Here is a 27,463-nt window from a genome sequence, read left to right as displayed (position 1 = left end):
GGGGCGGGATGAGGGGAGGCGAGGGCAGGACGGGCCCCGCAGCCTCCCCGCTGCCTCAGCACCTGGCCGTGGCAGAGCTGGTGGCGAAAAGCAGGTGTGCGGTGAGGTGCACCTCCTCTGAGAGGGTGCCCATCAGCGCTGTGCTGCACAAAACTTGCTGCTGCTGTGTGGTGGTGGCAGCTGCACTGCCCAAAGCCCCAGAGAAAGAGCAGAACACCTACGACTACCTCGTATTTATATATAAATTACTTGAAGTAAGATATAAAATGGCCTTCCCGCTACCGCAGTAGTTTACTCGCTGTGTCAGCAATGTGTCTGAAAGACCAGGCATGTGCCGTAACCCCTGTTCCAAAGGTCACAGTGCTGCTGCTCCAGGCGTCCCAAAAAAACACAGCCTGAGCCAGCGTATCAGCATCATGGCTGGTCTGAAGGTCTGGTGTGTTTTGGTAGTTACACTGTGCAGTTTCTGCCAAAGATGTATTCCAAGTGGGATCTCAACGCATGTTGAAATAGGTAAGGCACGTTCAGAACGAATTTTCATGTGTTTTCATGAATTGCTTGGGAAGAAAAGTAAACTCAGTTTTGTCAGGAAGGCAACGGGAGGGAATAATGTGAAAGTAATGAGTGTTCTACATACTTTTCTTTATATATTTGTATATATATAAACACATGGCATGAATGAGTAGTTTGGTTTTGGTGTTTGAACCGCAACTGTACAATTTTTGCAAGCAGAGTGCTTGAATCAGTTTAGTTGCGTATTTTTCTGTCTTCTGAAACACAGGCATTATGTAACTGGAATGTTTGTGTCTCCAAGTCTTACACAAATGTGTCTTTGTCTGGAGAAATAAGAGAAATATTGGTCTTTGTTAAAATTAACGTTTGTTTGTTCGCTTTGTATTTAAATATAAACTAAAGAATAACACAAATAATTTTTGGTTGCTCTGTTTTCAAATATCTGTGTATTATTTTTGCTGTACCTGCATAAAATAAATAAAATACTATATTTGTGTCTGTGACTAACGTCATGAAAATTTTGTTCCATGTCTCTTCTTGGTAGGTTGCTATCTGTAGCCTAAACAACCTAGGTTTGTAGAAAAATTGAGAGAATTAAATCAACATCAAAGTGGGGAAATGTTTCTGTTTTGAATTTCTTATTTGCACGTGTTATTTTTAAAACCCGGTTTCTGCAGTAATTCTTGAGAAAACATTCATAGGTAGCTGGAGGTTATTCTCAAATGTTTACTCAGTAGATTTTAATTGACGGCTTTACTTGGTCATTCTTCAGTTTCTGACTCTAAATCCATTGCTCAAAACAGATAGAAAGTAAAACACATAATACCGTATGTATTCAGGTAATCTCAGACTTTAATTACTGAATACATGCAAATTTGAACAAGTGAAAAGCTGTAACCTAGAATTCATGGCATTTGTTTCAGACCAAGAGTATGCTCAGTGTCCTGTACCTTTGGTCAGTGTCCTACAAACATTTGCTTTTCCTAATGATATGTCAAGAAGCACGTAGTAATCACTAAGAGAAGTCACACTGCCTGAAGTTAGGCAAACGCATACAACTTTGTAAGCCTTGAGCCCTAATTATTGAATGTGAGCTTCTGAAAACTTGAAACGACATATTTGACAGAATACAGAGTGTTTTCAAGAAATCTGGGAAGAGAAACGATCTTACAGATCTGCCCCAAAGCAGTCGTTTCAATCTAATCAGGGAAGCATATTACAGAAAACCTGATTTTTATATAATCTGAAGATCTTGGTTGTCTGAGAAATCATGCATACACCTAACTGTTGCACCAGTGTTTACAACAAATATTGTCCATTTGTCTGAAAATAACGTTAAAATGGGTTCAGTTCTGGTATTGCTAAAAACTGCACTTTTATTACTGTACAAATAAAATTTCACAACGATAAGATAAAGGATGTTATTGCCAAATCCAAACACTGAATATTCCAGGAAAAAAAAAAAAAAGAGAGAGAGAACTCCTATGACTCAAAACTAGCACCAAAGTCTATTCTGGACACACTCCTGAAAGTACTTTAAAATGGTGAAAAGTTCTGCCTGTTCAAAATGTTGATCATGTGCAATGTGCTCGGCAGTGCTGTGCTGTGTCCTACTTGCCATGGCCTCGTTGTGGGAGGCAGGTTTAAGCAAACGGGCTTTTCTTCCATGCACAACAACAGGGTTGTGTGGGACTGTAAAGATCCCTCCACAAAGTTCATTGTAAAGGCGAGCTGGTGGGATCAGGGCTATCTGAGTAACAAGTCAGGGATGGTAGGAGACAGGAGGGGAAAAAAATGCAAAACCGAGATTTTTATTATCATTATTATTTATTTATTTTTATTACGTAATTCCTGGCTTGTTGCAGGAACAAGCTTGTTGCTTGGTCCTTAAGTATCTCTTAACATATTTGCATAAGCATGGTTTGAAACAGCAGTGTGTAAGATTCAAATAATTTGAACATTTGGTTTTGTCTGTATCTTATTCCAGAATGAGAGTAGATTTTTTTGTGGTTTAATTATTTTGATAAGGATCTCTTTAAATTCAGCATATTCGGGGTTATATTGACAGGGAAATCAGTCTTAGTTTGTAAGTAGCGCATTTAACATTAATTAGAATGAAATTTCATTAAAGAAAAGTGATAAATTTGGTTCATTCTTTTATTTTGCTTGCTTAATAAACAATTTGGCAGTAAGAATGTTTACCTATTCAGTGAATAAATAGCATTATTTATTTTGCTGGCTCTAGATATTGGTTGTTTTTCATACACGTTAAAAATTAATCAAACTGGTAAATGTGTTGATTCCTGAGGGCAGTGAAACTTAAATACAATTCATGTGGGTCCTTTACAGCTAGAAAGTTATGATACATATTCCATGTGTATTCCATGTTCCGCTGTCAGTAGCCCAATTCGGGACATAAAGAGCTTCTTTTTAGTTGCTGTCAGACATTCTCATCATTGTTGGTCATCTTGAGAACTGGGTTGAGAGAGAGTCTGATGAGACCTCTGTCTCCAGATGTGCCACAGAAACAGCGTTCCTGTATTCAGTCCCTAGACCATCTCACATGCACAGATTTTTTGGAGAAGAAATATTTCCTATGCCTGTGCCAGTTGGCATAGGTATGATAATGCAGTATAATCTATTTTTGATAATGCATCTAAGAAACCATTGGCCTGGTTACAATATGTATCAATCAATACTTCAATATGTTGTTTTTCAGCACACAGAGCTCTGGAATTTTTCATTTCGCGTGAAGGGAATGTTAATTACAGACAGGTAGGAAGCATATTATTGCTTAACTGTCTACGCCTTTCTTCTGAGTCTTTTTCTGTCTTCTTACCTTTCTTTATTATAAGTTGTGAGTAATATGTGTGTAACTACTGTACCTAAACTGTATTTGTAACTTTATTGTTGAAAAATCCATCAGAGCACTTTAAACATGTCAACAGTTTTCATAAACACATAAACAAACACATATGTTTTGTGTTTAAAACACATTTAATGTTCTTTAGGACAATGTAAATAAGACCAGTTTATATAACTTGATATTTTATGAAAGTAGGAGATCACTCAAGGGAAGTATTGACTTTGTCTCTAGTAGACAGATATGGCGTGGTTCAGAGAATGGAAGTTAGCAGCGTAGGCTTTGTGTCTAGCCAAGAGGAAGAGGGCACCTTCAGAAGGTGACCAGGAGTACCCAAGTTACATCATATAAGTACTTTCCTAAATGGCCTTTCAAGTTACAGTGTGTACTGATTAGTTTGGTTTCACTTAGAAGGATTGAGGGTGGGGTGGGGGTAGGGGTGAGGATGATGATGACAACGACACTGAAATGATGTATTTTACTAAGATAATAGTCATGTCTTGCTGGCAGTATTTAAAGTTTATCTTTGGCATTGGCATCACACAGTGTTTTTGTGCTATGTAATAGCATTCTGATTCCTTTTCCCACCCCTATCCTTTTCCCAGTTGTTACTAAACCACCAAGATGCGTTTCAGGCTGGGAGCATTTATCCTGATGCCTTTTATCCTTCAATCTGCAAAAATGGTAAGAAAAGATTTTTGAGTCCAATATCATAACAACTGTATCACTATGTGAAAATGCTACAGAATTTAGTAGGGTTGAAAATAGCTGTGTTGTAAAAAATTAACTATGGCCAAAAGCATCCTGTAAAAACATCCACCATTTTTGTTAGCACTTTGAGCCTTTTAGTAGAACTTTATAACAATACTTTTGAAAACATTTTCAGAAAATAACTTCTGAGTAAATTTAACTGTTTAATATGTACAGCAATTTGATGAAAGGATGCTGTTTGAATAAAATAGGTTAGATTACTGAGTACTGACTTGGAGAGGAATTGAGAGGATAAAAAAATATTTTTTCTAAGTCATAGGAAAAGCGTAGAGCTAACTTCTATATTAGGAAGTATTAGCTTCTGCCAGACCAGTCACAAAGATGACAGGAGAATGAAAAAAATAGTGTGTGACTTGCTGCTAAAGAAATAAGAAAGTGACACTAATGTGTTGTGATCTTTTGACAAGAGGCAATGTACCAAGATGCACCAGGAAAGGTTTTGTCTTGATATTATAAATAATTTTTTTTTGCAATGGGAACAGTCGGTTGCTGGAACAACTTTCCTAGGGATATGGCAGAATTCCCATTGCTGGAGATTTTCACGATGCAGTTAGGCAACGTGCCAAATAATTCTACTTTTCCTCAGAAAGGTTTGACCTGACGGCCTTTTGAGATTCCTTCCAAACTGGGCTATTCCGTGATTCTGTGATTCTATGTCAGTTAAAAGTCTTTGTTTCTAGAATGCATACTGTCTTTTGCCTTTTACTGGTCCCTCTTTGAAATATGTGTCAGGCTTAGTTTTTGTGCTTGCAGATCTAAAGACTGCACTACAAAATTAGCCTCCCGTTACTGTAAAGAGTATATCTAGACTTGCAGCTAGTCCTGATTTTCCAATTCTCATACATCAGCTTGTGCTCATAATCAGCAACATCAGAACTATTAATCAGCCAGCTAGGTCTTGGTACTGGATATTTGCTACCAAAATGTTAAATCTGGATAGTGAGAAATTGGCAAATGGGGCAAAGACAGTCTGTCCTCCAATAAACAGGCTATCAGGATGTGTATGCAGACATCAGAAACAAGGCAGTGACACTTAGTTTGTGTGAGGTTATCTGGCCGATTAGCAAATTGAGGGTTAATAAATTGAGGGTAGTTGGTTTATTTTAGTGGTTTGTGCAAATCCAGATCCATTAAATTCAGAGCATTCTTAGGATCTTTTTTTCTGTTTACCTTATCTTTTACATGTTTTTCAGCTGATTGCTAGTGTATCTGTTTATCTTCGTATCTGTTTTTCCTGCCTCAAACTGCAAAATCCTTTTTTGTCTTTCCAAGGACACTTTTCCCTCTCTTTTCTCATCTCTTGATCTACTTAGAGTCTTAAATCAGGAAGCGGCAGCTAGACTTCTGGTTAACTCTCAGTCATAGGTTGTTGACCCTTAGCTATCCCAGCTACTGCTGAGTGTGTATTCTGACAGGCAGGTTGCTCCATCCAGCATACTAAAGGGGGATCTTCCCTTTCATAGTGTTCTTTTCACTTTCAGATTGCCCCTCTGCTGGTTCTGTCTCATGTCACTTAACCAAGTTGCTATTACTGGTCATCCACCAGGCTCTGCTAACATTTTGTCCCAGACTTTGGTCTCCCTTGCCTTGTTTTCAGGACTGATGTTTTCCTAGGATTTCCTCAATTTCTTCTTTAACTTGATTATTTCTATCTACCTCTTCTTTCCCTTCTGACAGTTTTGATTTCTGCTTATACCACTTCAGTGACCAGAGCCTCTCCACCTGCAGCCTCCAGTCTGTATTGATTCAGTAACACTGAGGTCCATCTTGCCCTGTTTTTTGTTCAGGCCATGTTTGGACTAAGCAATCTCCTTAGTCAATGTGGAAGAAACAGGTATCTCTACAGAGCTGACTTGCTTGAACTGTGTGCCTCTAGATCAGCATCATAGACATCTAGACTGCCTTTCCAGGCAGGAAACAAACATGGATATAGAAGTCTATTCTGTGAATATTTAATTTTGGTCTAACAAATACCATCCTAAGTTCCTTTATGTTATCTAGTTCAGCTACAGTTTAAAATGTCAAGAGGCCAGGAAGTGATTAAATCAACCAAAAGGTCTGCTCTCCCAGTTCTAGCATTTAATATACCTTAATCTTCTGCAGTTTCACAGTTCTGTCTGAACAAACACACTCTGTTCCTCCAAGATGGCCCAAAGAATGTCTCCTTCCCACCTTCCTCCCCCTATTCATTTATATAATTTAATATTGTGCTGCTTGGTTTTATCACTTCAGTACTATTTTGATCTCCATTTTATATAAGGTACAGAAAAAATTTTAGGCAAGGTCATTGGCAGATCCTACAGAATCTCTGATGTACAAATCTAAGCAAGAGTAATAATTGATGCTTCAAAGGGAGACCTTTGGATTTTTCCGCCTCCTTTCCTCCTCGCCTTTCTAAAACCACACAGAAAACTTGGCAAGTTTTCAATTCTGTCAAAAATGATCATGATGACTTAGCCTTCCTCAGCCCTGTGCAAACTGATAATCTGTCCCAAAGGTATTGAGTTAACTGCTATGCTCATCAGCTTTTCTCCATAGAATTTGATGCATTAGTTTACTCAACAGCTTCTCTTTTTGTGCTTTCCACTTGAGAAGGGATATTCCCTTGGCACAGAGAAAGGGAGCAGATACAAAATTTCCAGTTTCCTCAAACCAAGATCACATAAGATAAATCTAGCATATCATTTGAAAATATAAATCATACAAAATATGGCTGATTTGTCTCTTGCCATATAGGCAGATTGCAAAGTGAGTCACCTGCTGTGGTGATTTTACCCTGCTGGGCAGCTACACCACAACCTCTCTGTGATTCCCCTTCTTCAAAGAAAAAGGGCAAGGAAATATGATGGAAAGAGGTCAAGGGTTGAGATAAGGACAGGGAGATCACTCAACAGTTATCATCACAGGCAAAACAGACTCAGCATAAGGGATATTAATGTAATTTATTGCCTATCACTAGCAGACTAGAGCAGTGAAGTCTAAACACAAACGAAAACACCTTCCCCCAATCCACCCTCTTCTACCGCCCCCTAAGCAGTGCAGGGGAACAGGGAATGGGGTCTGTGGTCAGTCCCTAACACTTCGTCTCTGCCCCTCCTTCATGGTCCCTCCTTGCCCCTGCTCCCCATGGGGTCCCTCCCACGGGATGCCGTCCTTCCTGAACTGATCCCGCGGGGGCTGCCCACATGCAGCAGCTCTTCAAAAACTGCACCCACATGGCTCCATACCACGGGGTCCATCCATCCCCCAGGAGCAAACTGCTCCAGCACGGGTCCCCCACGGGTGGGTGGCAGCTCCCCCCAGACCCCTGCTCCTGCATGGGCTCCTCTCTCCGGGCTGCAGCTCCGGCCCGGGGCCTGCTCCTGCAGGGGCTCTCCATGGGCCGCAGCCTCCTCCAGGCCACATCCACCTGCTCCACCGGGGGCTCCTCCACCCATGGGGGGGCTGCAGCTTGGAGATCTGCTCCATGTGGGACCCATGGGCTGCAGGGGAACAGCCTGCTCCACCAGGGGCCTCTCCATGGGCCACAGAGGAATTTCTACCCCAGCGACTGGAGCACCTCATCCCCCTTATTCACTGACCTTGGTTCAGGAGTGAGTGTTTCTCATTCCTTTCTCTCCCAGCAATGGGTGCACATCATTTTTTTTCCCTTTCTGAAATCTGTTCTCCCAGAGGCACAACCAATATCACTCACTGGCTTGGCTCTAACCGGCAGTAGGTCACTTTGGAGATGGTTGGAGCTGTCTCTTATCTAACATGGGGCAGCTGCTGGCCTCTGCTCACAGAGGCCACCCATGAAGCACCCTGCTACCAAGCCCTTGCCATGTAACCCAGTACACCTGTACAATATGAAATTGAACAAAATTCTGTTTGTTTGTTTTTGTTTGTTTGGTTTTTGTGTGTTGGCTTCTTTGTGGAGAAAACTTGTTTGTTTGTTTTAAACAAAATGATAAATTAAATACTTATACAATTTTATTGCAATAGGAGTATTCCATGACGTGTCTGAAGACACTCACTGGTCACCATTCCTTAATGCAAGCATTCACTACATCAGAAGGAATTATCCTCAGCCTTGGGAAGAGGTAAGATTTTTTTTTTTTTTTAACATTTTAATTTGCTTTCTACTGATTCACTTGCCAGCATTTTTTGCTGCCTTCTTCGCCTTCACTTGTTGCAGCTTCATTCTTGGGGAAGTACAGAAAAAATACATAATGTTTTTGAATTAAAATATCTGCTGATACAGGAAGACTTGAAATCCTGTTTCCATCTTTACCAGACAAAAAAAAAAAAAAGGGTTACGGTTTCCGTATATAATCTATTTATCTTCAATGTGTTCTGGTGCTTATGATATAATTCATAGGTCCAAATTTTCAAATGCAGTTGGTGGTTTTGGGTCCTTGCATTGTTGCCAGATCCAATTGAATGTTTGCCATTTGAAAACCAGGCTTGGTTTAGAATTCACGCTTATGAAATCTTGGACTTAGTCCTGATCTGCTCTTGTTTATGGTATATGAGCTACTTAGAAGGAGAGGAAGAACAGATTGTCAGAAGTGAGAATGATTTTAAAGGTCATATTGTTTTCTTTCCCTTATTGGAGAATTTGCCGTTCTCTCCGTGCACAGGAAAATCATACCGTTGGAGCAGCATTTGTGAGCATGCACTCCTTAAAATGTAATGAAGTCTGCCTGCCTTTTGATTGGCCCTTAGTGATACTAAAATGTAAACTATTAACCTTCAGGAAGTATAAATTCATCAAAAACTGTGATTCAATTACAGATTTTTAAAAGGTCTCTGGAACTGATAATGATTCAATGCAGATAAATCTTTTCTGAGGAAATGAACTTTCTGTTGCTTATAAGTTTATTCCAGATAACTTTTCAGTTTGTAGGAATAAAATGAGTATCTTCGTATCTGGGATTTAATCAGGTGCTTTTACAGTGAAAAGCACTTGCACAGGAATGTCTTTCTCTCCTACATGTGTCTTTGCTCTGTACTCATGGCAGCAGAGGAGGTTCACTCCTCGGAAGTGGCAGAGTTTGTCTCCAATGCCAAAAAACACATTTAACTTGAGGTAGACAAGTTGTCCTGACATCAGCCATGTAATTCTATGTTCTTGAACTGTATATGGTGCATAAAGGTTGTCAAGTCACAAAAAAAGTTCTCCAGTATCAAGAAATGAGTGCTCAATGCTTTGTTGTGCTAGTCTGTTGGACGGTAAGAGACTCCATTATAGTTTTGTATAACACGCTGACATGAAATGCTCACTTAAAATGCTCATCTTCTTAAAGACAGGAGTAAAATTATTGATGTTACAACATGTGTGTTGTTGTTGTATAGGCTACAGAGAAGCTGGTGGCTTTCCTGTTTGGAATTGCCTCACATATGGTGGCAGATGTTAGCTGGCATAGCCTGGGCATTGACCAAGGATTTCTAAAAGCCATGGGAGAGGTAAGCTTGCATTATTTTATTGATGTGACTGGAATTATTGGAGTTAATATCCCAGCTTTGGAGTCTGGTGCAGAAAGGAGACAAAAGCTGGAACCCTGATTCAGGGAAATTTTCAGAGACATGTAATGAATGAAGTAGGTCAGGTTTGGGACCTGCACGCTTTAGAGTTGTTTGGACAATTTGATTCTGCTCTCATGTTTGTATGGAAGGATGAGTAAAATGAACAGAAAGTTCTTTTTTTTTTTTCTTCCTCCAGATTGATTTTCATGGCTCATACTCAGAAGCTCACAGTGTTGGTGATTTTGGTAATGTTTCTGTTTGCTGATCATAGATCCTTCTGTTGGGATAACTAGTCCACTTCAAAACCACAGTGGATGATTCTGGCTCTTATCCTGTGCAATGGAGGAGCCAAGAATTAGTCATATGGACACTGGATTCTCACTCTGTCCCATAGTTTGTAAGACCCTCCTATCCCTGTCTGTGTGTTCCGTGTTTCAGGAGATTCAATAGGGCATATGTACACTTGTACTGAAAGCCAAAAACACAGGGTGAAGGATGCTAAAAGTTAAATGGAGTCACTTCTCTGATTTTAAATTTGACACCTTTTTTCTTATTCTCTGGAAGTACAAAATATACAGTACACTTTCAGGTGAACCATTCATGTATTCTAAATGACAAAGCATTATACAGCTGGATACCATATAAAATAGATAGCATAGCCATAGATAGATCCATTCATACTGTTATCTATGTTAGATACTCTTGTGTTTAGTTTCTTGACTTTTTATTTTTATTTTTTATTCCTCCATCTGCAGGAGGAGATGTACTAAGTCAGTTTGAGCTGGACTTTGGTTATCTGGCATCAAATTGGTAAGAAAATGAGCTTCAGTAGAGGTTAATTTCTTTAGTGATTACTTCTGCTTATTCTATATTGTCACTATGCTTTAATAAAATGCTGTCCTTCTATATCTTTTATTCCAACCCCTTGCAACTGTTGGAATTTTCCTCAGTTTGGTATTCTTCATATATGTATTTGCTATTCCCTGACATAAAAAACTGGGAGGACAGAAGAAAAAATAGTTTTACATGTAGAAACACAGCAAGAGAGACTGATTTGTTCATTTCTGAAGGAAGTTATAAGTAATTACAGGTAAAATAATCAATGAAAAAAGTTTGCTGGAATATCCTAGCAATTACTTAAATAACTCAGTGGTAATATCTCAATCAGATTTCCATTTTAATTTTTGGACATTGAGGATGTTTATGGCTACGGATGCTGAGGAATTCAGACAGATTTTAAAAGCATAAAAAACAAGCAACAGTTTTAGATAAAGATGGTGTTTTTCTTATACTTTTTAACCAAAATAAAAAAATTACTTTTTTTTTTTTTTTTTTCTGCTGACAAAGTAGGTCATTTGAGTCTTGTTTTGTCTAGATAGTATGTAGCTCATCTATGTGCAGAAGGCATAGACAGTTAACTCATCAACTTTATCAGCTCTGACACATTTATGAGAAATGTTGAGATAGGAAGAATCAGCAATGTCTGTTTGGCTAGGATTAGATTTGGATGGGAATAGGTTTGGCAACAGAGGAGAGTTGGAGAACATCCACCAAGATTATGTGATCACCAAGCCAGGTGATCAGTGGAGGGAGTGTGGAAACTCACGAGCAATAGCCAGGTTTCTGACTGACCCAAATGGCAGGAGAGTGTTGCTGCAGAGTGCAACTCTATGTGCAATCCTCATCTTTCTGGCATTTGTAAATCTTGATCGCCTTACGGAGTCTTTTGAAATACAGAATATTTTAAAACTGGCTGTTATTATAGAAGCTGAATTACCTTTTGCCAGATGATGTGAAAAAAAATCTGGTTACAATACCTCAGTCTTGTTTTTAGGTACGTGCCTGTCAAAGACCTAGCCTCTATCTATGAGGAATTTTATGGAAGAGAGATCATAACTGAAAGCACAATTACTGACTGTACTTACCTGCTGTTTCTCGAACTGTAAGTTGGGTAGCTTTGTGTGGGTTTTCATAAGTGAAACTTATGTAGGAAAATTACGATAATCTTGTTTGAAATGCTAGCTTACAAATTTATACATTGAGGCCAGCAATCCAGCCTTCCTCCTAGACCCCCAAAATCATAAGATACCTGATTTTTTCTAAAGGTTAGAATACAAATTTGGACTGCTTAAATTCATCATTACACCATAGCATCTGTGTCTTAGCTATTTAAAACATTTATATGTTTAACATATTTAGGCCTGTTTATTTAAGAACAACTATGTCTTCAAGTACTCTTGCACTGTGGCATGTTAGCAATATAATTTTCATGTACTGAAGGAGTAGTATGCCTACCTAAATTGACAGTTTTCCTACACTTTATGTAGATCCATTCAAATCCAAGAATAATACATGGAGATAAGAGCTAATATATTTTTTAATATCTGTTGGTGTATGCTTTTGAAGATCCTAAACAGCCTAGATGTATTCTTTATTTCAGTTAATAACTAATAGCCAAGCATTAAAATATTTAAAAACACCGTGAATCCCTCCAAACTGAGAGCTGCATTAAAGTTAGCTTTTAAAAATATATTGATAACCAACAGGAAGATGTAATGACTTACATAGTATTTACTATACTCGGGAGTATAGAAGCCTCAAAAAGAACCTTTTAAATAATGAAATATCATTAAATGAGACTTGCTTGTTTCTGAAGAATTGTTATTTATTTTCTCAGACATGGAGAAAGGCTTGCTGTTGCGAAGGTTGGTTTTCTTTTCTTTTTTTTTTTTTTTTTTTTTCTTTTTTAATAAAAATGAACATACAACATGAAGACAGTGCAATCTATCTTACTTAGTATGTTGCTTGTCTCTTAGCTTTTTCCAAGATACGCTAGTAAATCTCCATTTCTTGTGGAGAAGTTCCATGAGTATTTCCTTGGAGGAGTGGATGACATGGCATTCTGGACAAACAATATTTTTGAGCTGACGAGCCAAATGCTAGAGAATGGAACCAGGTATAATTGTGTTTCCTGCAATATGAAATGTAGTACTCAAGTTCAACACATTTAATTATTCTGAAGGCAGGTACTTTCCTAGAATAGGTGATGAACTTTAAATCCTCATGTGGGCAAAGGGATTTCTTTCTCTCTTTTAACCAGGTGCACAGGAAGACATAGGCCTTGAATTTGCACTTGTGACATGTTCACATTCCTTTCCCCAGGCAAGGCTCTGGCATGCCAGCCAGTACTTGACAGGGAAAATTGGGACATTCTTTGAGACATACCCAGGGGCATGTTAAAATGCTGCATGGCAGCATAGTTTTTTTTTCCTGGACTGGTGATCTGAGCTGTGCCTGCACCCTGTGGCTGCGCTCATCAGCCAGCAAAGATGGCCCATCCCAAGAGAGGTCAGATACTGCCTTCATACACTGCAGGCAGGTAGGATTAGAAGGAGTAAGAATATATGTTCCAGTGTTGGATGTTCACCTGAAATATTCAGGTTTGCACTCAGAATGTATATTTTATTGGAGTTCTGGCCCTTTACTGCATTTGTACAAGTGTAGCTTTACTGTAGATAACTTTATGAGAGCAGTAGTGGGAATTAATCCATACTTTTATGTGGATAATGTCACCACAGATATTTTGGGAAATAATGTTTGAAATATGATATGGCATAATCTGTTGAGTTCTTTGTTCCAAAATGTCACTTTTATTAAAAGATCATCAGAATTAATTAATTCTATTCTATAAGTTCTATTAATAACATTAATAGAATTGTCAGGGCATGCTCAAGGAAGTTTCATTTAGGAGTTATGTAGAGACATGCAAGATTCATATAGAACCTAAGAGATTAATCAAGGTCACTTAGATAAATATCGAAGGAGTTTCTAAGGATTATAATGTTGCACTGAATTTGATTACTCAGGGCTTTTTGAGAGAGGTAATGCCCTCTAACAGAGGAATCAGTAAGGATAAAAGTTGAATTTTTAGTTCCACTTGTATTGCAAGAAGATCTTCAAAACACATTCTGAATATTTCTTTAGTGGCTGTTTCCTGCCTGAGAATCCTCTGTTTATAAAGTGCACAAGGGAGCACAAGGACAGCTACATGTAAGTATAGCTCTGAAGGTTCAAAGACTTACTGCTGGTGAAAGGAGAGTTTTCCACTGATGGTGGATGGTGAGCTATTGAAAAGTAGAGATCTTCTGATTACTTTATTTTTCCTTTTTATGTATGAATTTGAGATTGTCTTAACATGGATAAACAGGCTTCATAACAGGAACTGTGTAGAACCTGGGATAAGCTTTTACCTTCCAGCCTAACAACAAGAATGCTTACCTAGTACCTGAAGCGCAAAATCTTCACATTTTATTTGGCAATATAGAAATCACCTGTTCAGAGCACAAGGAGTGTATGTATTCCTCTAGCAAACATCTTCCATGACTATGTTCTTCCCTTGAGAAAGCACCTCTTGTGCTGATACTGGTGAATTTAATTTTCATTGAACTACAACTGTAGAGTTCTGTAAGGTTGTATGGGGATGCTAGATTGTAATTTGTTTACAAGGATCACTTTCCTCCCCTTGAAGACTACAATTTAAGGAGCATGTTTGTTTGACAAGGTTTTTTTAGTGCATAATAATAAAACCACAGGACTAACATGAACTCTTCTGAATTTTATTTTGGTAACAGAAATCAGAGTTTTCTTAGCTTTCCTGCGATAAGCATTAATGGCTCATTTTACAATTTCTGTTTCAGTTGGATTGGGACAGTGGAATCAGTTAGTCAGAGATCCACAGGGAGAGAATGATAGGGAAGGAAATTAAGAACAAAAAGAAGTGATAAAAATCACGTTGTCAGAGACAGCAGTGCATGCTTGTAAATTGCCATGCTGAGAAAGAGAGGGCACAGAAGTGGAGAGATAACCATTAAAGTCTGTCTTTTACTTTATTATAAATATTTTCACTCAAAAAAAAAAAAAGAAAAATAATACCTAGATATAGGTGAAAAGAGCAGCAGTGACTGGAGCTCAATTAGTAAATGGGTTGTGAAATGTAATGTTATGTGGAAGCCTCATGGGTTGAGAGCTTAATGACCTTTATTCTATTGTTTTCTTTTTGTGAGAAATTAGTTTTTAGCTTCAAGTTTTTACTATAGCTGTGCAAAGAGTTCTTGCCCTCAGATACTGTCTTCAACTAACACTGTTATATATGAAAATATTTTGTACAAACAAAGTCACTAGGACTTTGTCACAGTCAATAGGACTGGAAGGACCATAAACTGGAGCAGAATTCTGGTCAGTGGACAGATGGTAATAGACTCGTGTTGGGAAAGAATAATTCTAGGGAAATACAGGAAATAGTTGACATGAGTGCAGATGAATGGTAGAATGTTAGTATACCAACAAATTAAATTTAATAATTTAGGTGTGTGAAGTTAAGAAACAGCCACATAGCTTGAGTAATTTTGTATTCAGAAGGTTAAATTGTTTTTTCTTGCCCATTTTTCAGTGCCTTGAGAATATTACTGATAAGTGGAACATGCCAAATAAATGATGACAATGAAGTTAAATTATATAAATGTCTCAATACTTAGCCAGTATTAGCTACACATAAAACCCATGACTTTACTTGAGCTTAACTGCTATCTCTTGAGACCTCTCTTTTTCAATGGGAGAAATGGCCATCTGATTTCATGTGATATGATTGCTTCTTCTACCTTTGTCGTAACATATGCATGTCATTAATTCAGTTGCTTTGTTATTACTACCTTCTTTATTTTAACAGAAACAAGCAATCAAAAAATGAACATCGCAAGAACACGACCTCTTTGCTTCCAAATACTCTTGAAAAGAAAATAAAGTATACAGAGAGAGGAGTTCACTTTGATATACAATCTTGGGCAACAGTAAGTGAGAAGTGACACATGTCAGGTAAAATTCAGCTCTGTATAAAACTGTTTTAATTTCTGTCTGAGATGCTGTGTGATGGAGCAGGGTCTCTGAATGTAAACAGAAGCCTCTGACTTCACTTCATGGAAATTCCATCTGCCATTGTTAATCTGTATATAATGTATCCAATAAGTACATTATAAATACTAGTTTTTTTACACTTTCCTCATTTTATAGCAAAGTTACAGTGCCAAAAATGACAAAATATATCTTTAATTTTTAGTTTTTATGGAATCATGGTAACTTCTGGGGGCTAAGAAATCCCAACTAAGAATAGCAGTGAGTAGTTAGGAATGTTCCAATTAGGGCATACAGATTTTTGTCTCTATCTAAAATACTGCTTATGACTCGAGTCAGAGTATACTTTGATCAGTGTGATAATTTCCACTGATGGTGACATGGATTTTGATGTGGTATGTACTGTTATGGAGTTTCAGCCTGTGTTTTAAGAATTCTTGTGTCTCTTTATTATTTTTATTTCAGAATTCCCTTCAATACATAAACCGTGCTTTTGCAAAAAATGTCTGGAGAGTGTTAGCATCTACACATCAAGAATCCTCTAAGTACATCTCCAAGCCAGCAGCTTCATATTTTCTTACTTCACCATATGCTAGACTTGGATGGTTGGTACTTTTTTCTTCCTCACATCCCACTCCTAATTTCTGAAAATGTTGAGTACTGACCAAAATACTGTTTTTTATTCTTTGGATGCTCTTTAAAGACGAAACTCCAAATCAGTTGGTGGCACAAATCTGTCAGAGTGGCTTATGTTGACTAGACAGAGCTACAAGTGAACAGACAGGGCCCTTTTTTCTTTCCAATGTTAGCATAAGCCTCTTTGTGTCAATACTGAATAAAACTGTAAAGAGCAAAAGTTCCATTCAGATGTAAACTCTAGTCAAATAAGTTTTTTCTTTGAAAGGGTTTTCATTATTCAGAATGAAAAGAAGCAAAATTAGGACCATCATCAGCTCTAGTTCTGAACAGTATAGGAAGATTGTTACTCTTTTTTGGTTATTGGTTGGTCATTACACCAAATTAGTCGTCTGTCCTGAATCATGCCTAACTGAGTGTTTTGTAAACTCCAGAAGATTAATAAGGAGTTCAAAGGTGCCACAGAAAGAGGCATGTTCTCTCTTCTTTCCAGAGAGGTTCTATCTTTACATGCTGCAGAGAAGAGGAATGAAATAAATGTTTTTTTTGCTGCTCATCTTGCTCTTTTTCTTCTGACTCAAACATTGAAGGCTTAATGCTTGAGTTTACTTCAAACCATCCAAATGAATGGTGGTTACTTATTTTCTCTACACTTTCCCTGTCTAACCTCCACCACATTACTGAGAACCATCTTCCATTTGCTTATCTACTGTAATGTCCACTGATTAAATCCAAGGTTCAGCTAAAATGGTAGTTCATTTCACCTTTTGTATTCTGTTGTATGCAAGCGCCCCTTTTTCATGCTTCTTGTTCTGATTGCTCTTAGATGCCTTGTGTCAGTAAGTAAAAAAAGCAGTCCATAAGAATGTCAGGTGCGTTAACAGAAGATTAACCTCTGTTTTTATTTGGTTCAAGAAAACAAAAATAAACTATGCAATAGGAAAAATGCTATGTAGATTCTTACAAAAATGTAAGACACATCTCAGTTTACCTGGAAGTAAAAATATTTATTTTCTGATAATTTAGTGGTAGTCTGGCAGCTAATCCTATGATTTTGTTGGCTCTCTTGGTGTACAGGGCAGTGATTTCAGCTGACCTAAACCAGGATGGATATGAAGATCTGGTGGCTGGAGCACCAGGGTACAGCACCCTGGGCCATATTCAGATAGGACGGGTGTATATAGTCTATGGCAATCACTCAGGTTTGCCACCAGAGGACATGGATCTAGATGGGAAAGCAGATGAAGTACTGGAGGGTCATCAGGTGAGGGGTCGTCAGATACTTGCCCCCTTTTTTTAGTTTTTGACTGAATGTGGTAAATTCTGGTAAAAGGATATATTATACATTTCAAGAAAAATAACTGTAACTTCAGTCACAGGAATAATTAAAGCAATATTGATCTGTACATTCCGTTATTTTACTCTGCCAGATAAATGGGTATGAGAACAAAATAGGCCCTTGATTAAGAGTGAGATAGATTCTCTGTACGACACCATATAGCTTGTTCAGTTCCCTGCATATAAGCAAGTAGTGTGAATTTCTTTTTTCACCTAAAACTATTAGTTTAATATGAGTCTCAATTCCTTTGAAGCTGCATTTTTTCGTGAATTGTTAACTTCTCACAAAACCACTATTTATCTTTAGTAAGACTATATGATACATAAGAAAATAGAGAAAACCATGATTTGGCAGGCTGGTGACTGACTTGTAACTGAGAAGCAGGATCAAATGATCTGTTTGAGTAATGAAGTTGATCCTCTGTTGAAAATACAGTTATTTGAACAGAAGAGATTAGAGAGAGGTGAGATAAATTTCCTTGTAATCTGTTTTTGTGGTTATAAACTGTGGTGTAACAGCTGATGTCTTCTTACAGTATTGTAGTGGCTCACAGTTGTAATACTACTAGCAGCAGAGATTGTAAGCATAAAGTCAGCGGTGCACTAGGCTCAGAAGAGGAAATACCAGAGCAGTCCCTCATTGTATCAGTTAGCTTATATTCTAACACCCCCATAACCCAAAAGAGAACAGCCCATTCCCAATTAATGTATTGGTATGGTGGTTATTATTTGAGAGAACAGTGATACTAAGAAAATCTTAAGAATTTGGGGGATGGGTTTTTATTATCTCTGTTTCCATTTTTTTCTTGCACTGTGATTGTAAATGTGCATTATGCTTTGATAGTTTTGTCTTTAAAGCATGTTATTTTCATGAGAGCAATCCCTCTTCTTTTAGCCTTCAGGCAGATTTGGGTCTGCCTTGGCAGTCCTGGACTTTAATGAGGATGGAGTGCTAGATCTGGCAATTGGAGCACCTTCTGTGGGATCTCAGTTTCTCACTTACAAAGTAAGTCATGCACATGCTTTATAGTGAAATGACTAAAGAATTTCTATTGTGTCTCAAGGTGTAATATGAAAACAAAGGTTTGTAGCCTTTGTTGTACTTTTGAGTAGATCAATAAAAGTTATCCCTATCTCCCTTTCAGTGGCCTTTTGGCACAAATCAGATTGCAGTTTTGAAGCACTGATGTGCAGGAAACATAAGGAGCTATTCATGGCGTCTGAGTGTACTATTTGCTTTCTAAGAACAAAGAGTCTAGAAGGGACCTCATGTCAGTGAGCCTTGTCATTCACTGTCACAGGTCAACAGTTGATATCTAACATATGATATGGACACAGACACATCCTAAAGTAACCAAATTAGAGAGTTCTAATGACTTGCAGCCAAATTAGCCCATGTAATGGCTTGAGTGTTTTCAGCCCACCTGAATTGAGAGACAAAATACATTACATTAAACCACTTCCATTAAGTTTAAAACTCTTCAGAATTTCTGATACTGACTTAGCTTCCTATTCCTAAGTAGGAATTTAAATGCTTGTATGTAGGCCCACTGGCATGGAAAATTACATACATCTGTTGTGGCTGGCACTGCCTCTGATTGCATTAACTAATTGTCAACAAAATTAGAGCCACATGAACATGCGTGTAATGAACATAGTATATACAGTATACTGACCTTGCTCCTAAACTACAGTATGATGAAAATGTACTTCTCTGTACTTAGTTTGTTGCCTGGTTATAGCAGTGTTAATTACAACATGAATATTTTTAGGTTTGGGGTGGAAAAGACAAATTTATGAGACGACTCTAATAGAAAAATGCAGTTGTATTAATAGTCCTTGCGGACTGTTTTGTTTTGTATTTCATACTTGGTGCTGCCTTACAAATCCTTTCATATTGTGTTTGCTTTTCCTGCTGTTTAGGGTGCTGTGTATGTCTATTTTGGAACTAAGGGAAGAGGCTTGCCATCTCAACCAAATGTTACCATAACTTGTCAGGTACATTAATCAGGTTAAAGCAGGGCTACAAAAGCAGGAGGTGAGGTAAAGAGGAAAAGAGCCTGTGAGCTTAAAGAAAGAATGTTAAAATCAGACTTCTAATTGCAAGGGAATATAGACATGTAATTGGGGATGGTGAAGCAGATGTTTGCATAGGTTGGTTGTATGTGGGAAAGACATCTGTACTTCAGTGAAGGGGAGGGAGCTGGGTGAACAAAAGGATACACAGCCCTCTGGAAAAAAAAAAAAAAAGAGTTAATGGAGGGTAATTTGATCAGAAGCAGACAAAGTTAGCCCTTTAGTAGTAAACCCCTCTGTTTTGTTACAGAATTGATGGTTTAAGTTCCATTTCTGTGTTAAACTAACTGTTTATTACAGTATTCCTACTGTAACCTTGGTTGGTCCCTCCTGGCAGCTGACATTGATGGGGATGGAAATGCTGATCTGGTTGTTGGCTCTCCATATGCACCTGGTAGTGGGCAGCAGAGAGGATTTGTGGTGGCATTTCATTCTCATTTCAACAGGAGTGACCAAGGTAGTTACTGAGCAAATTAATCGTCTTATGTTATATGACTGTTCATTTTATCAAGTTGTGCATCACCCCTGGTTAGCTTATCCAGTGCCTATAATGAGAAGTTACTCCTGACACCTTCTAGAAATGATGTCTGTGTGCATCCTGCCATATTTTCAGCACATGTGAGGGAGGATCAAATCTCTCATAAGAACTGGAGTCTGTTGCAGAGAGAATTCTGTAGTGCTTTTTCAATTTCAGTTCTCTGTCTTGAAGAATTTAACAGTTGTCTCACATTCTTGAGTGCTTCAGTAGTTCTTCTCATGGAGTTTATTTCAAGAAATTTCACTAAAAGGTTAGTCTTTAATTAAATGTCTGGTGATTCAAATGAAGAAAACATAAAATTAAACTTACCTGTTTCTGAGGAATTGAGTTTGATGCCTAACTAATAAAGGTAATCAAAAGTGCTCAGTATATGCTGATTGTCTGATTAGTGAGAATTTATGTATATGTACATCATAGGAAGGTGAATTCTTCCTTCTAGGAGTGCAGTCCTGGATTTTAGTATCTGAGGTGGATAGGCCTGCTAAAGTCACTAGTTTGGCACATGGATAAAACTACAAACTAGTGAGGCAAGTGTAAATGAATGACTATGTGAAAGCAAAGAAGCAATGGATTCAATTGTATCTTGGTGATACCAAGGAGAACTTGAAAGATCTTCCTTAGAAATTTGCGTATGTACCTTGAGAGATGAATTTTTACTATTGTGTGCTCCTTCATGCGGACAAAGGGGAATGCTACAGGTGAATGCAGTTAATGAGTACAGGTGATGGAGATTGTTGTGAATGAGGAAGGCCACATATAGAGCTAAATAAAGTTAGCAGCGGTGAGGCAGGATATGCAGATATTTAAAGCTTCATCAGAATCACATAAATGAGTTTTCCAATAACTCCTACTAAATTTTTAGTGTATTTTACTTCATGTAAAATTAGAAACCATAACCAAAATGGATTTTACATTTCAAAACACCCCTGACATTTTTTTTAATAACTAAAACACAGAATGAATGACTTGAATTAAAACCATAATTATTGATGCTCCCTCCCCACCTGGGAAGAATTACAAATTCTGATAAACAGTTTCAATTTTGCCTCATCCCTAAGAAGGACCCATCAGTTCATGGCAGACTTGACTGATAGCCTTTGTGTGCTTTGTGTAGGCTATTGCAGTGCTTTAGAAGCAGGCTGTACTGACTGAAGGCTTTCGCCAGAGTACAATTGCAGACTGAGTGCTGCTGTGCAGTGAAGTTAGCAGTAACTGGTGCCATATCACAGGTGGTAGAACTACTTGTAGAAACTTCTCATTGTAGGGTGAAACGCTGGATGATTGCTAATAGAATTTTGTATGCCAGGTTACACCAAGATTTAATTAATACTTTTCTGATCTGTCAGGACTTCTGTCTGTAGAGGATGCTGACTGGATGGTGAAGGGGGAAGAAAACTATGCTTGGTTTGGATTTTCGCTTGACAGCTGCCAACTGGAGAATGTAACGTTACTGCTGATTGGTAGCCCTACGTGGAAGAGCTGTGTTGGGTGTGTTGTAAATGATTGCTTTATTTCTCCTCTATCCTGCCCTACATTGGTAAAGATTTGTACTAGATTAGACTTCTTGCTTTTCAGGAACTTTCCTCTTTGTCCTTCTTAGACTACTTTTATTCGTATTTTTATGCCTTTACCCTTCCTTGTGTATTTACAGAGGGGGTCTTTGCTTTTAGAGACACTTAGGAACTTTTGGGGTTTTCTTGGCGGAAGGGGTCACAAAAACGCCAAGTAGGAATGCCTAAAATAATCCTACAAATAGTACTGATGTTTTTATAAGCAAGCCAAATGCAAAAATGTATTGGATATTAAGGAAGTGGATGGACAGACAAAGTCTGTGCCCAAAATGTCTGGTAACTCATTAAAACAAGCATGGGATTACTAAAATAAATTTCTAGGATTTAGCTGCCACTGTTATTCCAAAGTAAAAGGGGAAAATATTTTAAGATGAACAATCATGGCTGAATCTACAGAAATCTGAATGTTACTATATACAAATATATTTTACATTCTAATTCAAGCTGCGATCTCTTCTCATCGGATGTCAGGCAGAGTGTTGGGAAGGTGTATGGATATAACCCACCAAGCACAAAGTATCGGTTTGCAGTAGCTGGAGACAAGGTAGGGCTCTCTATATAGTATAGTACTTTATACATAATTTGAAATAAAGTGACATTCTGTGAAAATTACATAAGTGTTCTAAAAATCTAACAGGCAATGGGCAGAATGGGTTTGTCTCTGGCCAGTGGTGTGATGTCTGTGGCTGGAATCAACAGAAAAGTTTTGGTGGTGGGTGCACCTACTACAGGTATGTCTTTCTGAAAACTGGAACCTTTTACTGCTTTGGTATATTCCTTTCTGTATGAGTGAAGAATAGAAACAAAGTTAAAAGTTGGAAAAGAGACATTTTAGCTGCCATAGAATTTTTAAATATTTAAAAAATTTAGAAATAATTAATGTAATCACCTACAGGTGACTTGCATTTTTTTTTCAGACTTCTATACTGTGCCAAACTTCAATGTTTTTTGTTTGTTTGTTTTTCCTTTAAAAATAGCTTCTATTAACAGTGTCTGTTATTTTGCATTATTTATGTAGCAGTGATTTGCTAGTAGACTGCAAATTTCTTGGAAGTAAAACATAGTATTTTGTGCTTACTCTGGGAGTAGGCAGTAAGGAAATGCATATCAAAATAGAGAACTCTAATATCTGTCCTTTAAAATGAATGTCTATTTTCCCTGCTCGTATTGCTAAGAGATTGTTTCTGTGCAAACTGGCATTACTGTCCTGTAACATTTGATGCTTGGTTCTTAAATGATACTGTTTGTCCATGTTGCATAATGCCAATATTACCTTCTTGCAAGGTATTTCAAGTACTAAGCCTGAGTTCTTATGTCTGATGGTCAACTTCTGTTACTTTTTTTTTTTTTTTTCCCCTAGACAGCCTGTCTAGGATTTCATTTCTGTCTCCTGTGCTGCACCAAGCTGGACTAGCTCTGGTATATGATCTGACAGACAGCACCAAGCCTTCTTTGCTCAGCACATTCAGTGGGGACAGGAGGTTTTCTCGCTTTGGAGGAGATATATGCCTAAGTGACCTGGATAATGACGGACTAGGTAAAGTTAAATGAATCTAGATTACAGAGGTGAAATGTTTTATTCATTGCAACAGGAAGACCAGTCACCTGCGTATTTGTACAAGTGCTAAGCCCAGCCTTCTGCCTCAGTTAACCGGCACAAATATTCTACTCTATCTTCCGAGGAGGCATCTCTAAAACCCCAAACAATGTAGACAGAAATTGAAACATTTTAACTGGAATTTTTGCATTTAGAGATACACAAATGTCAACTCTCATGGTTTGGCTTAGCATTATTTCACTTCTGATGTCCTGTATCATCCTTGTACTATTTGCAGATGAAATGATTGTGACATCCCCACTGCGAACTAATGATATCACCACGGTACTGTTTGGTGGGGCAGCTGGCCGTGTCTACATTTACAGTGGAAAGCAGGCATCCTCAGGGAACGTAACAGACCACTGTAAATCATGGATATCTCCCTGTCCTGAGGATTGGGTAAGAAATGATAAAAGTGAAATCATGGCCTAATCATGTACTGACAGGTAAATTAATACCTCCCATGCAGATAACCAGCATGCTGTGCTTGGTTTCAGAAAACTGAAGGTTACTTGTGTTTCTGAACCTGTGTAATTTGGCTCTTCCTGTTTGTTGTCAAGTTTCTTTCCTGTTTAGGATCCAGGGTTATTGCACTGGGCTTTTACTCTCCTAGTGCATTTCTCTCCACTCACTTTTTTTTTTTTCTTCTCTTCAGGCACAGTATGTGCTGATTTCTCCTGAGGTGAGTAAATGGAAAACAATTTGCTGCAAGAAATTAAAAAAAAAATCCACTTTAAAAACAGAATTATAACCAGCAACATTATCTTACAGGAACAGTCAAGATTTGGGAGTTCTGTCATCACTGTGAAATCTGAAAGAAAGGTAAGAAAAATAATTGCTGCTGTTGCTTCATTACGTCTATCTCACTTGCATATACTGGTCAACACCTCACATCTTACTCATTTGCAGAAGTCCAAAGTGCTTTTACATCATGAGTTAAGTTCTCCTTTAAGTCACTCTCTGCTGATAATTAAAACCATTTTATAGGTGCATGAACTGCGGAGTTGTCAAAATTTTGGCACCCGAATTGAAAGGGTGCCAAATTTGAAATTACCTGAAATCTGGCTACTTGGGAGTTTCCTGAAAGGTTGTCCTAGCACAATGAGCACAAATGCTAGTTAGCTTTACTGTTCAAACCAACCTGTATGCAAAGTGGCTGCTGAGCTGTACTGTAAACAAGGCACCCGCTTTCTTAGTGCTTGTTCAGCTCAGGGGAGTCCAATGTTCTACTTAGTCTGATGCAACCTGTGTAAGAACACCTCAGCAGTAGGCTGAGGAGATGTGCAACTGGTCTTCGAGAAACGGCGTTTGACTTCTTCCTCTTAAATCATACACTGGAGAAACACATAGAAATGCAAATGCATCTAAGCTAGGTTAGGGTGTGTAATCCAACACTCACAACAGACATTGCTGATGGTTGTCGTGTGAATGCATGTATGGAAGTTTTCCAAGCAATTGTGTTCCTCTGCTATGGCACCAATCCAGTCCACGCTCCAGCTTTATCTGTATTGATCTTGCTCCTGAGAAAGTTTGTGCTGGCAAAACATTTGACTAGTTCTATTTTTTTCCGGTTCCCCAGGTGGAAGAGGTCTGTTGGCCAAATTGTTTTGTTAACTGTTATTCTGATGAGGTGGTTTGCTCTCCCATTTCTCCTCATCACATTTCTATATGACACTAACAATAAATAGACAAAATCCAGTTTCTATTAGGGAGGCTTAGGGCAATCATGAACCTGTACTTGCATTTTGCTAACTGTTCTCCTATATCCATTTCCACAGAAAGAAGTTGTAGTGGCAGCAGAGAGAAGTTCAGCGAAAGCTCGACTTGGTGGAAGGCTTTTTGTCTACTCACTCTGAACAGTCATGGTAATCTTTAAGACCAGGGCAAAAGTGGTGTTTTAGTGAAGAATCTCTATAGTATCTGTGATACTTTCCCTTAACCCATACAAACCAACAAGACCACAACAGCAAACTTTAGTAGATACACAGCCTAGATAACTAGGTAGGGTCCCAGATAGTATGGAGTAAGGGATGGTCACTGTTTTTAAGTGATGGTGAATCACTGAAGCTGAATTACTGAAATGAATTCTTGTTGTGAAGTTAAACAAAAGATCTATTAATCAATGTTTAGCAGCACTCAAGCGCTCTACTACTTAGTACACACCTAATAATTAAACTAGCTAAACTAGAATGCATACAGAAATGTTGCTTACCTCACCATAAACATCAACTACCAAGCAAGTGATCTCTCCTAACCTCTAGGAGTAACTTTGAGAGGCATCCCTGCCGAAGGGGAGATCACTGCTGCAGCCCACTGCTATGCAGGAGAGCACAATGGGCTGTAGTGGCTGCAAATATTCATAGCATAAAGTTGTTGACTTGTAGTCAAAATTATTTCTTTTACTGTCACAGGCAGTTTTTTCTCTTTCATAGTTGTAGTTTCTCAACTATACTGGCTCTGCATAGGAGTTCAGGTCTTTGACTGTATGATTTTACATTTGCATCCAATTAGGCCTGTTTACTAGCAATGCCTGAGCCAGAGTGCCACCAGCATGAGATGGAGGGAATACAGCCATCACAGGGATGTAACCATCACGGTGGTTTGACTTACAAAACAACCAGAGCTAAGTCAGTCATGCAAGTAGATATATTAACTCTGTTGTGAGTGGTAGCAACACTCAACCTAGTAAGCAAGCTGGTCTGAAGACTTTTTAGAGACTTGAAATGAGCAGAAGGCTAGATTCTGGTGGCTATATTTGGCTCTATAAATTATATTGAGGGGTTGTGTCAGCTTCAGCTCTAATTATCATGTCACCTCCTTGACTGATCAGGTGTGAATATTTTCTTGACAAAATCAAGATGGAATCACACATAATTTACATTCCTAGTATATTGTGATACTGACAGGAGTTCTAAGACATCAAAAGTTGCTGTCAAAAGAATAAGCATAGAGGAAGGGCAGCCACCCAGAACAGGTAGATGCCAATAAAGATCATCTCTGTCACTACTAAGTCTCGAGGCCCACGTTGAGGACGTAGAACAGCTGGGGTCTCCCAGGGAGAACAGCGCAAGCAAAAGTGATTAAGTTGTAGGAAATACTTTTGCTTTTCCACTCATGGCTGAGACTACTCTGATACCCTTTTTAAGTTTTTATGTGAAATTCCATGACCGTGGTAACTTAGAATTGTGCTTTTATTGCTAACAGTATTGGATTCAGCTAACTCACACTAATATTGTATGATACATGTTAACAGTGTGCATCAGTATCTATTAAAAAACTTGAGCAGCAAAATGTGATGCTCTTATTATCAACACTAATACACAGACGTGTATGTATCTGCATTTCATCATTCTTGCCTCTGTCACAAACATAAGGCATTACTTTTATTTTAAGTAACACAAGTCAGTGGAATAACACAGTTTTCTAAATGCCATACTCCAAGGATAACACATCTCAACTTACCTTGTTAAGAATTCTCTCTCAGGAAGGTTGTCTTTAAAAAAAGATGACAAGGTAAACATTAGCTTGATGTGTTCTGCCATCTATTTTGGGGACCTAACTTGCTCAGATAATAGAAAAAATAACCACACAGCTGTTACTTAGAAAACTGAACTTTACGAAAGTGGTAACCAGATGGAACTGGGAGCACTGAGCACAGTACTTACCTTGCAAATCTATAAATAGTGGTATGAGGCAAAACAAGCAGTGCATTTATAAGGGCAGAAAAAAAATGTTTTTTTTTAAAACTAAAATTGTTGATACCAGTATGTTCTGGAACAATTCTGTTCTTAACATACAGTCTCCACTGGCTTTATTTTTTCTATGTATGATCTCTGGGTAATTTTGTTGCACATTAACTCATTTCATTACTTGAATTGCATGAAAACCATTAAAAGTTTGTATAGGTCTGTAAAATGAAAGGCAGTCTTGTAACAGAACTGTCTTTCTCTCAGTGCTTTTATTCTGCTTTAAGTCACTTATGTACAGGAAAAGGAGGCAATATACTATGCAGAGGCCTCACTGTACAGAGGAAAGAGCTTGGAAAGCATACGTGAAAGACTCCCAAACAGCTGTATCAACACATTTGAGTTCTGGCCTAATGCAACTATTACTTGCTTGAAAACATCACATCCGTATCCCTTCTC

At 38.2% G+C, this 27,463-nt stretch overlaps 1 protein-coding gene across 3 annotated transcripts; it reads left to right on the top strand.

Annotated features, from left to right (window-relative positions):
- The first annotated feature begins 31 nt into the window (after nt 1-31).
- Nucleotides 32-26,609, top strand: GPLD1 (glycosylphosphatidylinositol specific phospholipase D1). Of its 3 annotated transcripts, none has more exons than XM_038173936.2 (25): nt 32-513; nt 3,233-3,288; nt 3,982-4,060; nt 8,132-8,229; nt 9,485-9,595; nt 9,852-9,900; nt 10,411-10,465; nt 11,490-11,597; nt 12,333-12,360; nt 12,472-12,611; nt 13,640-13,705; nt 15,381-15,501; nt 16,028-16,167; nt 17,276-17,462; nt 18,432-18,542; nt 19,460-19,534; nt 19,913-20,069; nt 21,497-21,638; nt 22,193-22,265; nt 22,359-22,452; nt 23,082-23,258; nt 23,557-23,717; nt 23,974-24,000; nt 24,090-24,140; nt 25,097-26,609. In XM_038173936.2, the coding sequence occupies exons 1-25, from the start codon at nt 330-332 to the stop codon at nt 25,172-25,174; spliced, it is 2,568 nt and encodes an 855-aa protein (XP_038029864.2). In that variant the 5' UTR covers nt 32-329; the 3' UTR covers nt 25,175-26,609. The 3 variants fall into 3 exon arrangements, with proteins under 3 accessions (XP_038029864.2, XP_038029863.2, XP_038029865.2); XM_038173935.2 differs by having other exon boundaries at nt 34-513; nt 22,166-22,265; XM_038173937.2 differs by lacking the exon at nt 13,640-13,705 and having other exon boundaries at nt 34-513; nt 22,166-22,265.
- The last annotated feature ends 854 nt before the right edge of the window (nt 26,610-27,463 follow it).

This window comes from Anas platyrhynchos, chromosome 2 (assembly GCF_047663525.1).
Source record: "Anas platyrhynchos isolate ZD024472 breed Pekin duck chromosome 2, IASCAAS_PekinDuck_T2T, whole genome shotgun sequence".
In the NCBI taxonomy this organism is placed as follows: Eukaryota; Metazoa; Chordata; class Aves; order Anseriformes; family Anatidae; genus Anas; species Anas platyrhynchos.
The sequence above is the reverse complement of the archived record's forward strand: the minus strand, read 5'-3'. Positions and strand labels throughout refer to the sequence as shown.

Coding starts and splice junctions, on each gene's coding strand:
- GPLD1 (XM_038173935.2), top strand. CDS start 330: ATGTGCCGTAACCCCTGTTCCAAAGGTCACAGTGCTGCTGCTCCAGGC. Junction 4,061..8,131: donor TCCTTCAATCTGCAAAAATG/GTAAGAAAAGAT, acceptor TTATTGCAATAG/GAGTATTCCATGACGTGTCT. Junction 12,612..13,639: donor ATGCTAGAGAATGGAACCAG/GTATAATTGTGT, acceptor ATATTTCTTTAG/TGGCTGTTTCCTGCCTGAGA.